This window comes from Acanthamoeba castellanii (assembly GCF_000313135.1).
Source record: "Acanthamoeba castellanii str. Neff unplaced genomic scaffold scf7180000084594, whole genome shotgun sequence".
Classification (NCBI taxonomy): domain Eukaryota; phylum Discosea; order Longamoebia; family Acanthamoebidae; genus Acanthamoeba; species Acanthamoeba castellanii.
In genome coordinates, this window is record NW_004457584.1 from 289,985 (window position 1) to 300,375 (window position 10,391).

Sequence of the window (10,391 nt, forward strand, 5' to 3'; positions counted from 1 at the left end):
GCACCCACCCCAGGTGGGGCTGCTGGACGTGGACATCTGCGGACCCAGCATCCCGCTCCTCCTGGGCGTCACCGCGGGCCAGGTGGTGAGCTCCCAGTACGGATGGAACCCCGTCAAGTACGTACTGGCTACTACTCCACCGCCACCGCCACCTCCGCCATTTGTGCGTGTGTGTGTGTGTGTGTGTGTGTGTGTGTGCATTCGCTCACCACCCCCCTTGCCCTTGCCCCGCGCTGCTGCTCGCCCCTCCCCCTCCCCACCACCACGACGACCACGACCACCTTCGCCCACGGCCACGGCCGCCGCCACCAATGGCTTGTTGGAACTGCGGCTGCATAGGAACAAGGACGGGGTGGCGGTGATGTCGGTGCAGTTCCTCCTCAACCACCCGGATGCGCCCGTCATCTACGCCGGACCCCGCAAGACCAGTACGCTCCGCCAAACTCGCACACGATGCGTCGCGGGAAAGAGAGATGACGATCGCCCGTCTTGATCATCATCATCACCACTGCCATGACGTGAACCAAACGATCCACGTGGCTATGCGTGGTGGTGCTATGTGGCGGTGGTGGTGGTGCAGCAATGATCAAGCGATTCCTCAAGGACGTGTTCTGGGGGCGCCTCGACGTGCTCATCATCGACACGCCGCCCGGCACCTCCGATGAACACCTCACGGTGCTCGCCGCCCTCAAGGTACGCCGCTGCACCTCTCCTCCTCCCACCCGCCCCGGCCACATCGCGCGCGCGTGCTGGCACTCACACACAGGCCACACAGGACGCGCGCCCCGACGGAGCGGTGATCGTAACGACCCCGCAGGAGGTCTCTCTCCTCACCATCCGCAAGGAGGTACGTGTGTGTGGCGTGTGTGTCGTGTGTGTCGTGTGATTCACGCTCGAGCGTGCGTCGGTACAGTTGAAGTTTTGCAAGAAGATGGGCCTTCCGGTGCTGGGCCTGGTGGAGAACATGAGCGGGTTCGTGTGTCCGTGCTGCAACGAGGTCACGGAGATCTTCAAGACGGGCGGCGGAGAGGCCCTGGCGCGCGAGTACGGGGTGCCCCTGCTCGGCCGCGTGCCCATCGACCCGCGGGTCAGCCAGTGCGGCGAGAGCGGGACCTCCATCCTCGACCACCCCGACGCGCCCGCCACGCCCGCATTCGCCACCATCGCCGCCGCCCTCCTCTCCTGACACCCTCCACACCCGTAGATTCTTCCAAGCCCCCATCCAGCGCCACCACACACCAACCTAACGAACCACCGCCCAGCCACCCAGCCAGCGACCATACCAGGTCGCCCTTCTCTCGTGGTAAATGGATTCAAGCAGCCAGCGCACACCACTGGTGCAACACATCCTCCTCCTCCTCCTCCTGGCCAGCCAAGGCAACACTGTTGCGACTGTGTCGTGGTGAAGCGGGCGACGAGCGGCGGACTGATGGATGGTTACCACCATGCCTAGGACTCGGAGAGGGAGAGGGGCCTGCCGGGACCGGCCCAGCTCTTCTGGTCGACGAGGCCCGGTGGGGGCCGGTGCGCGAGCAGCTTCTCCACCATGGCCTCCGGCTCCTGCGGCACCCGCGGTGGGGAGCGAGGACGAGGGGAAGACCAAATCAGATCAGATCAGATCAGCCTCCCTACCACCAGCCACCACCAGCCACCCTACCACCAACATCGGAAGCAAGGAAAAGGAAAGGGGGGGAAGGTGTACATCAGCGACGAGGACCAGGTCGGTCCAGTTGTCGGCGATGAAGCCCTCCTCGTGGGCGCGCTTGAGCATGGCCACCAGCGGGTCGTAGTAGCCCGCCACGTTGAGCAGCCCTGCGCACGTCACGCGATAATGGGATGGGATGGGATGGATGCCCGGGCGGCGGCGGCGGCGGAACGGAATGAGACTCGATCCACCATTACTTAGGTTTATCATGGTGGTGGATAGATAGATAGATGGCTAGGCCATGTACCGATGGGCTTGCTGTGGATGCCCAGCTGCACCCACGTGATGATCTCGAACAGCTCCTCGAACGTGCTGCAGCAGCAACAACGCCCAATTGATGCCCACACCCGCCGCGCCGCACCAGGTCAGCTGACACGTGTTCGCGGATGCAGCCGCGATGATGGGAGGAGGCGCGCCACCCACAAGGCAGCAGCGGCGGCAGCGGCAAGGCGCGTACCCGAAGCCGCCCGGGAGGGCGATGAAGAAGTGTGCCTTCTCGGCCATGAGGGCCTTGCGCTCGTGCATGGTGCCCACCACGACCGTGTCGCCCAGCATCGCCCCGCTCACCTCGCGCGGCATCAGGGCCGCCGGGATCACCCCGAACACCTTGCCCCCGCCATCTTGCACCTGACAGCCACCAGCCACCAGCCACCAGCCACCAGCCACCAGCCACCAGCCACCAGCCACCAGCCACCAGCCACCAGCCACCAGCCACCAGCCACCAGCCACCAGCCACCAGCCACCAGCCACCAGCCACCAGCCACGTTGGGGGGAGGGGTTGGGTTGTGAGGTCAGCCGGGGGGGGGCAAGCTTGCGTGTAGCGCACACGTGCTCTCGTGAGGAGGAGGGAGGAGGATAAGGCGTACGGTGCGGGAGACGATGCCCATGAGGCCGACGGTGCCTCCGCCGTAGACGAGGCCCAGCCCACGCTGCAGGAGCACGTTGGCGAGGCCCTTGGCGGCGGCGGCAAAGGCGGGCGTCTGTCCCTCCTTGGAGCCGCAGAACACGCACGCGTACTCGCCGGTGAAGGCGGCGGCCGCGGTCGTCGTTCCTGCTGCTGCTGCTGCGGGTGCTGCTGCCTCCATTGCTTCCTTCCTTCTTCTGCTTCCTTCCTTCTGCCGCTGCTCCGCTGATCTGGAGGTTACCACGTCTTCCGAGAAGAGACGGAAGATAACGGCCGAGAAAAGAAAGGGAAAACGGGAACTCCGGCCAACACGGAAGGGCACCAAGGAGGACGCGGATCCCATCTGCAGCACAAGAGCAAAGGTGGTGGGCACCGACACAGAGGAGGAAGAAGAAGAAGATGCTCAAATACGAGGGAGGTCGCTACTTCCGCCAAAAGATCATCTGCGCCACACTCGCCGGCAAATCGGTCAAGCTCAGCAACGTCCGGCTCGAGGAGGAAAATGTGGGCCTCGCCGGTACGCCTCCTCACGTGCTTGCTGCATAAAAAAAGCAAGTGGAAGCATGAACACCGTGCATTACTTGATTCATATAAATCACGTTGAGATTTAATCGCGGTGAGAACGATGGAGATATCTTTCTCACACCTGCCGTTGACTGGCCTCCCTGCAGATCACGAGGTGCACTTCCTGCGGCTCATGGAAACTGTGACCAACGGCTGCGTGGTGCAGATCAACCACACCGGTACGCCACGCGCACCGCACACGCACGACCCCCCGCGTCGTTTTAGCGTGCTCGTCTGTGTGCCTGCCTGCCTGCCTGCCTGCCTGCCTGCCTGCCTGCCTGCCTGCCTGCCTGCCGCGTTGGCAGCGCCAGCCACGGCTATTCTTACGCGCCCGTGGGTGCACGCGGGGTGACACGCAGGTACGCAGCTGCGCTACAAGCCGGGCGTCATCATGGGCGGCTCCCACACCTTTGACTGCGGTCTCGACCGGTAACCCCCGCTGCACGCCCCTTCGAGGACACCAGCACGCTGCTGCTGCTGGCTGGTGGTGGCGAGTGTGCTCGATTGGCGGCGATGGGACGGTGATCATCATTCTCCTCACCACGCCACTTCCGTGTCATCGTGTGTGTGTGCGGGTGGTGGTGTGCGGGTGGTGGTGGTGGTGCGTGTTACCGGCAGATCGATTGGGTACTTCCTGGAGGGACTCGTGTGCCTGGCGCCCTTTGCCAAGAAGCCCTTCAACATCACCCTCACCGGAATCACCAACGACGACAAGGACATATCCGTACGTTCGCGCCCCCGGCGGCTCTCTCTCTCTCTCCCTCCCTCTCCCCGCACCACCGCCAGCCAGCCAGCCGGCCGGCCGGCCACCACGCGCACCTGGTCTAATGGCGGGGGTGCAGGTGGACATGTTTCGAACGGTGACCCTGCCCCTGCTCAAGTACTTTGGCATCGAGGAAGACCTCGAGCTCAAGGTTCGTTCATTCCCGCCCCCATCCCCAGCTTCGCCCCCCCCCCCTTCGATCCACTCCGCACCTCATCTGGTGGAGAGGAGGCGCGCTCTCACGCAACCGCGGCTTTCCGCTCACCCGTGCACGTATGGTGGGTGGATGGATGGGTGGATGGATGCGCAGATCAACAGGCGCGGGGCGGCGCCCAAGGGCGGCGGCGAGATCCTGTTCAGGTGTCCCGTCGTGCGCACGCTCAAGCCCTGCTCCCTGGTGGAGCCCGGCAAGATGGTCAAGATCCGCGGCATCGTGTACCTCACACCCCCCCCCTTCCAAGCACACAGATTGTCTCCTCCCCCCCGCCGGCGCGTGGCGGCTGCCGCACGCACGTCGCCACGCCTCACCTCACCGCCACGCGGGGCACGTGTGCTGCACAGGTACTCCACGCGCATCTCCCCCTCCATCGGCAATCGCGTGGTGGACACGGCCAAGGAGATCCTGGTGGGCTTCACCCCCAACGTGTACATCTACACCGACAACTACTCCAAGAAGGAGGCCGGCCTGTACTTACTCTCCCCCCCCTCCACCTGCTCACACCACCGATTGGTGGTGGTGGGGATAAAACCACCGCGCTTTCTTTTGAGAGGTTGCTCATCGCGTTGGCCCTGCCACCGTATGTGTGTCGCGTGTCGTGCGTGTCGTGCGTGTCGTGCATTGGCAGGTCGCCCGGCTACGCCGTCACGTTGGTAGCCGAGTCGGACAGCGGGTGTGTGCTATCGGCCGAATACTGCGCCAAGCCGCAGCAGCTGCCGGAGGACGTCGGCAAGCAGGCTGCCCACCTCCTGCTCCAGGAGGTGCTCCAGGTACACGACACGACACGACACGACACGACACGACACGACACGACACGACACGACACAACCCCATCAGGGGGGGTGAGGGGGACGCGCAATAGAAGGCTCAGCCAGCTGGCATGTGCTAACCACGTGGCTTTGGGTGGGGGGTCTGTACCAAGGGGGGATGCGTGGACTCGAGCAACCAGTTCCTGGTGGTGCTCTTCATGGCCCTCTGCCCCGAGGACCTCTCCTCCATCAAGGTGGGCAAGCTCTCTCCCTACACGTACGCCACCCCCCCCCCTTCCCCCCTCTCCTTCTCGCCCGCGCTAGCACACAAGCACCACACGGCACACGACGCACATGAACCTCCTCCTCACGTGGTGCTGCTGCTGGTGCTGGTGCTGGTGATCGTGCTGGTGGGTGGTGGGTGGTGGGTGGTGGGGCAGGATCGAGATGCTGCGGCACCTGCGGGACTTCTTCGGGATCAAGTTCAAGGTGGACCCCGACCCCGACACCAAGACGGTGCAGCTGTCGTGCCTGGGCGTGGGCTTCATCAACTACTCCAAGGCCGGCATCTAAAAACAAAAAACGACACCTCTCCCATTCACACGGACCTTGCTTGCATACCCCCCCCCAAACCAGCAGCAGCAGCACACTCTGTCTTGTCGTGGTCTCGTGTGCGTGGTGGTGGTGGTAGGTAGTATAGTAGTATATGGTGTGGTTTAGTACAGGTGGCCACCATCTCCATAGAAATGGTGCACAGATGACGAGGTACATCTGTCGTGGTGACAGTGGTAATAATAATAATAGAGGTGGGGTGGCTTTAGGTCGGGTCCAAACCGACCACGGGGTGGGAGGGTGGGAGGGAGCAGAGAGAGAGAGAGAGACCGTACAATCGCTCCATATCTCTCGTCAAGAGCGTGGAGCTAGAGCTTGTCTGCGCGGATGGGGGAAATGACGGACGAGTCGAGGAAGGAGGCCAACGGGGACAGGCACGCCGAGAGGTTGTTGGGCGAGCGGGCGAACGACGCGTTCAGCGAGATGGGGGTGCCCGGCGCCATCGGCGAGCAGGCAGGCGAAGCGTGGGCCGAACGAGGCGGCGAGCTGATCAACGACGACTGCGCGACGACAATCGATGAGATACCGCACCGCGGCCACCGCGGCCACCACGACCACCACCACGAGGTGCGGGGCCAACCAGGCTGGCAGGAGGGGAGGAGGGAATGGGGGGGTAGGGTACCTCGAACTTCTTCTTGAGGGCGATGGCGAACTTGTCGACGGTGTTGTTGTGGGACGACTTGACGATGTCTGGGCGGATGGGGGTGCCGCCGGGCGAGCGCTCGATGCCCTGCACCCGCTTCAGCTGGAACCCGGCCGGCACCTTGAGCGGCGAACCGCGCGCGCCCGCCCCGTGGGCCGGCTGGCGGGCCGCCGAACGCCGCAGCTGCACGTTGGTGATGTCCGCCAGCGACACGCTCAGCCCGCGCGGGGCCTTCCTTGAGCTGCCCCCGCTGAAGCTGCTGTTGCTCCCGCACGCCTCCTCGTCCACCACCACGTCCGACACTTTGGGTGGTGCCCCAGAAATAGAAACATAAATAGAAGTGTAAGCAAGCAAGACCTCCTCACGATCACGTGGCGCCACACACGACACACGACACACGACACACGACACACACGCACGACACAAATACGACACGACACAAATACAACACACATGCGATGCCGATGCGCAGAGATGGGGGAGAAGAGGGAGAGGGGGGATTAAAATAGTGTGCGTACGCTTGGTCGTGGGCTTGAGCTTGACGCGCATGAGGTCCTGGAGGGTGACGGCGGGGGTGGGGACTCCCCCCGCACGGGCTTTGGCGAGCACGCTCGACTGGACTCCGGCCTGTGTGCACACGCGTAGAGCCGTGTGGTATTCAGGCATCAGGCATCAGGCATCAGCACCACCGCCACCCATGCAAACGTATTGTGTGGAGAGGAGGCGAGGGAGGAAGGAAGGAGGCCTTCCGGGCAGGGGCGTGGTACGGACCTTGGACTTGATGATGACGAGGGGGGCACGGGGCATGGTGGGCGGAGGCGGCGGTGGAGGCAAGGGGGCCGCCGCCACCGGGGGCGCAGGAGGAAGAGCCACCCGCACGCCCTCGAACTGCTGCTGGCGCGCCTCCGCGACATGTCGCCGCTCGTCTGCCACGTCACAGAAGGAATGAATGCAATTGGGGCAAGCACCCCCCCCCCCGATGGTGAGCGCCGGCTGGGGGAGGGCAAGGCAGCAAGGGGGGGGGTACCGTGGGAGGGGGAAGAGGGCAACTGGTGGTGGTGGCCACGCTGCTGCTGCTGCAGCTGGTGGAGGGCCTTGTTCTGCTGTTTGAGGTGCTGTTCGGTGCGCTTCAGGCGCTTCTCGAGGCGCGCGATGGCGGACCGCAGGGCGCGCGCGTCCTCGTAGGCCGGCACGAGGGCGGCGACGAGGGCGGCGGTGGCCTCCCGCAGGGCGTGGGGCGCGCGGCGCACCAGGCGGAGCGGGCGGAGGAGGACGAGGTCGACGAGGAGGACGAGAGAGGCCCACATGAGGCCCACCAGGAGGGCGCGTGCGGCCCAGTAGAGGGCGCGGGCGCAGAGCGCGAGGAGGGAGGCCAGGGGCACCAGCCCGTAGTCCCACGGCAGCCGTAGCACCGCCTCGAACAGCGAGGGCAGCGGCGCACATGACGACGCTGACGTGTTGGGTCCACCAGCGGCGGCGGCGGGTTGTGCGTCGCAGCTCTTTTGATGAGGATTATGATGAGTACAACTACTGCTACTGCTGCTGCTGTCGCCCTTGGAGGCCCGCTGGCCATGGTGGTGCTGCTTGGATGTCTTTCGTCTTCCCATTCCCGCCGGTGTTGGTGTGGGTTGGCTGTGTGTTGGAAGGAGAGAGATAAGGGGAGGTGGTGCGAACGCGCCCGCCCCGGAGCTCGTGTTGTTGGAGACTGTTGTAGTGCGTTTTGGCGCCAAGCCCTCGTTTTTCCAACGGTCATGGCCATGAAGGAGAATTTCTTTTCTTTTTCTTCTTTCTACCGCAGATCGAACACGCATATCAAAAAAAAAAGATCTGCTGCACCCGACCAGATCAGCGGCGCCAACTGACAGTAATAAGAATAATAATAATCTCATTATGGAAGTGGATGCGTCGGCCTCCTTCGAGATTACCCAGGTCAAGGCCCTGCAAGGTACCACCTACACCCCGCCTCCTTTGCTGCTGCACACGTGCAAGCCCGCGGCGCATGTATGGCCACCCGGGCGCTGTCTAGGCGGGCGTGGGGGGGGGCAACGCTGTGGCGGTGGCGGCGCATGGTGGCACATGGTGGGCGTGAGCAACCAACCAACCAACCAACTCAACCACACCCAACCAAAGGGCACAGCGATCGGGTGTGGCACCTGGCCTGGTCGCCCTCCGGCAACCTGCTCGCCAGCTGCTCCGGAGACAAGACAATACGTGACCCCCCCCAATCACCAACCACCAACCACCACCAATCACCAGCAGCCACCAGTCAGCAGCAGCAGCAGCAGCAGCAGCAGCGCCACCAATAATGAGCATTGGCCTCTCGCCCTCTTCCGCGGTCCTGCTCACTTGCTGCATTTGGCGGCGGCGGTGTCTGCGTTGGTGGTGGTGGCGGTGGTGGCTCGGGAGCACATTCACCTGTGGGGCAGGGAGGGCACCGAGTGGGTGTGCAAGGCCATCCTCGAGGAGGGACACCAGCGGTACGCCCCTCCCCCCCCCGCTGCTCCGCTGCCACCGTGTGCGTGCGTGCGTGCCGGCTCACGTAGGTTGGTCGGCGTTGCCTCGCGCGGGGATCGCCGTCACCTGGTCGTTGTGGCGGCGGCGGCGGTGGTGCTGGCGGCGGCGGCGGCGGTGCAGGACGATACGGCGGGTGGAGTGGTCCCCGTGCGGACGCTACCTGGCGTCGGCGTCGTTCGACGCCACCACCTCCATCTGGGAGAACCAGCAGGGCGGTTCGTTTGCACCACCCACCCACCCACCCACCAGCCACCACCACCCTCTCCCCCGCCTCCCCATCCCAGCATTTCCTCCGTCGCGCCGTCGGATCACTCACGGCGGCGATGGCCAACTGCGCGCACGCGTGGTATTGGGGGGGGGGTCATCTCTCTCTCTCTCTCTTCGGGCAGAGTTCGAGTGCATCGCCACGCTGGAGGGCCACGAGAATGAGGTCAAGGGCGTGGCGTGGGACGCCAGCGGCGCCCTCCTCGCCACCTCCTCCCGCGACAAGAGTACGTGGGTTGGGGGGGGGGATACCCTGGTGGCCACACGCCGCGCCACACGCCAATGCTCGTCCTCCTCCTTTCTACAACCGCACCTCCCCCCCCCGGCCCCATTCACTCATCGGTCCTCCTGCCGCCACCTTCGCTGTCCGCCGGGGGGGGGGATGGTGGTGGTGGATCTACATGACATGCATGCAGGCGTGTGGATCTGGGCAAGTGCGTATCCCCTTTCAATCACACGCATGGCCATGCGCCGCCGCCGCCGCCTACACCACCAGCCACCACTCAACCAGCTGACACAACACGACACGACACGGGAATGCAGTGGAATCGAACAAGGAGTTCGAGTGCGTGAGCGTGCTGCACGGGCACACCCAAGACGTCAAGTCAGTCAAGTGGCACCCCACCAAGGAGGTGCGCCACACGCGACACCCGGCACACGGGAATCTCTGCCTGCGCCGTCCTCGACAATCGGTGGGGGGTGGTGTACTGACCACCAAGCGGCGTGTGCGGTGGTGCGTGTTGTGCGTGTGGTGCGTGTGGCGTGGGAGCAGGTGCTAGTGTCGTGCAGCTACGACGACACCATCAAGCTGTGGGCCGACGACCAGGACGATTGGTACTGCCTCGACACGCTCACCGGCCACACCTCCACCGTGTGGGAAGTCGCCCTCAGCAAGGACGGCGAGCGCATGGGCACGGCTACCCACCACCACCACCACCACCACCACCACCAATACTCCCCCCCCCATGTATTTGTTGCCGCCCTCCTCCTCTCCACCCCCCCCCCTCTTTTTCTCCTCCCTTCCCTCATCCGTCTTCCGCGGTTGGACGCGTTTGGCTACTAATACTAATAAGTCGCGGGTGGGGCTTGGGGGGGGGGAGTGCGTGCTTTCTATATATATATATAATGTGGTCCACACGTGTAGTTTCGTGCAGCGATGACAAAACGCTGATCGTGTGGCGACTCTTTCCCGCCGAAGGGGCCTCAGGTATCACTGCTCCCCCCCCCCAATCTTGCCCTCCAAAGCCGTCTGATTTGCTCCGACCACCGCCGGAGCTTGCGTGGCGTACGCGTACGCTCTCTCCATTGGCATTCGCTGACGGACGCCTGGTGGTGGCTGGTGTGGTACTCCCTGCGTGCGTGATGGCTGGTGGCGCACTGTGGTGAACGGTGTGCACCCGGACAGCGGCTTCGCATGGCAAGCACGGGCGATATCATCCGGTGTGCACGCTCAAGG

The 10,391-nt window shown here is 64.3% G+C and overlaps 5 protein-coding genes across 5 annotated transcripts in view; 3 read left to right on the top strand and 2 right to left on the bottom strand.

The window, feature by feature from the left end:
* ACA1_053490 (Nucleotide binding protein 1like protein, putative) overlaps positions 1-1,186 on the top strand; it is a gene marked incomplete at both ends in the record, with an annotated part of 1,513 nt that extends 327 nt beyond the window's left edge. Inside the window, 5 exons of the mRNA XM_004343978.1 lie at positions 14-117; positions 340-400; positions 604-693; positions 767-847; positions 914-1,186. Of these exons, the coding sequence (XP_004344028.1) occupies positions 14-117; positions 340-400; positions 604-693; positions 767-847; positions 914-1,186 (609 nt within the window). The remainder of the gene's footprint in view (positions 1-13; positions 118-339; positions 401-603; positions 694-766; positions 848-913) is intronic.
* A 263-nt stretch (positions 1,187-1,449) lies between these two features.
* ACA1_053600 (decarboxylase, putative) lies at positions 1,450-2,790 on the bottom strand (the record flags this gene model as incomplete). Its single annotated transcript, XM_004343979.1, has 5 exons — positions 1,450-1,560; positions 1,703-1,812; positions 1,953-2,017; positions 2,163-2,332; positions 2,572-2,790. 5 exons carry the CDS (start codon positions 2,788-2,790, stop codon positions 1,450-1,452), a joined length of 675 nt encoding a protein of 224 aa, XP_004344029.1.
* Positions 2,791-3,008: 218 nt separating this feature from the next.
* On the top strand, positions 3,009-5,475 carry ACA1_053610 (RNA 3'terminal phosphate cyclase; the record flags this gene model as incomplete). Its single annotated transcript, XM_004343980.1, has 10 exons — positions 3,009-3,126; positions 3,281-3,352; positions 3,533-3,602; positions 3,792-3,897; positions 4,016-4,087; positions 4,247-4,371; positions 4,498-4,623; positions 4,782-4,923; positions 5,076-5,179; positions 5,343-5,475. 10 exons carry the CDS (start codon positions 3,009-3,011, stop codon positions 5,473-5,475), a joined length of 1,068 nt encoding a protein of 355 aa, XP_004344030.1.
* A 347-nt stretch (positions 5,476-5,822) lies between these two features.
* On the bottom strand, positions 5,823-7,764 carry ACA1_053620 (uncharacterized protein; the record flags this gene model as incomplete). Its single annotated transcript, XM_004343981.1, has 5 exons — positions 5,823-6,014; positions 6,137-6,459; positions 6,676-6,712; positions 7,031-7,083; positions 7,185-7,764. The coding sequence occupies 5 exons, from the start codon at positions 7,762-7,764 to the stop codon at positions 5,823-5,825; spliced, it is 1,185 nt and encodes a 394-aa protein (XP_004344031.1).
* Positions 7,765-8,047: 283 nt separating this feature from the next.
* ACA1_053630 (protein ciao1, putative) overlaps positions 8,048-10,391 on the top strand; it is a gene marked incomplete at both ends in the record, with an annotated part of 2,982 nt that continues 638 nt past the window's right edge. The window contains 8 exons of the mRNA XM_004343982.1: positions 8,048-8,102; positions 8,288-8,368; positions 8,424-8,634; positions 8,792-8,886; positions 9,061-9,162; positions 9,479-9,567; positions 9,708-9,902; positions 10,341-10,375. Coding sequence (XP_004344032.1) covers positions 8,048-8,102; positions 8,288-8,368; positions 8,424-8,634; positions 8,792-8,886; positions 9,061-9,162; positions 9,479-9,567; positions 9,708-9,902; positions 10,341-10,375 — 863 coding nt within the window. The remainder of the gene's footprint in view (positions 8,103-8,287; positions 8,369-8,423; positions 8,635-8,791; positions 8,887-9,060; positions 9,163-9,478; positions 9,568-9,707; positions 9,903-10,340; positions 10,376-10,391) is intronic.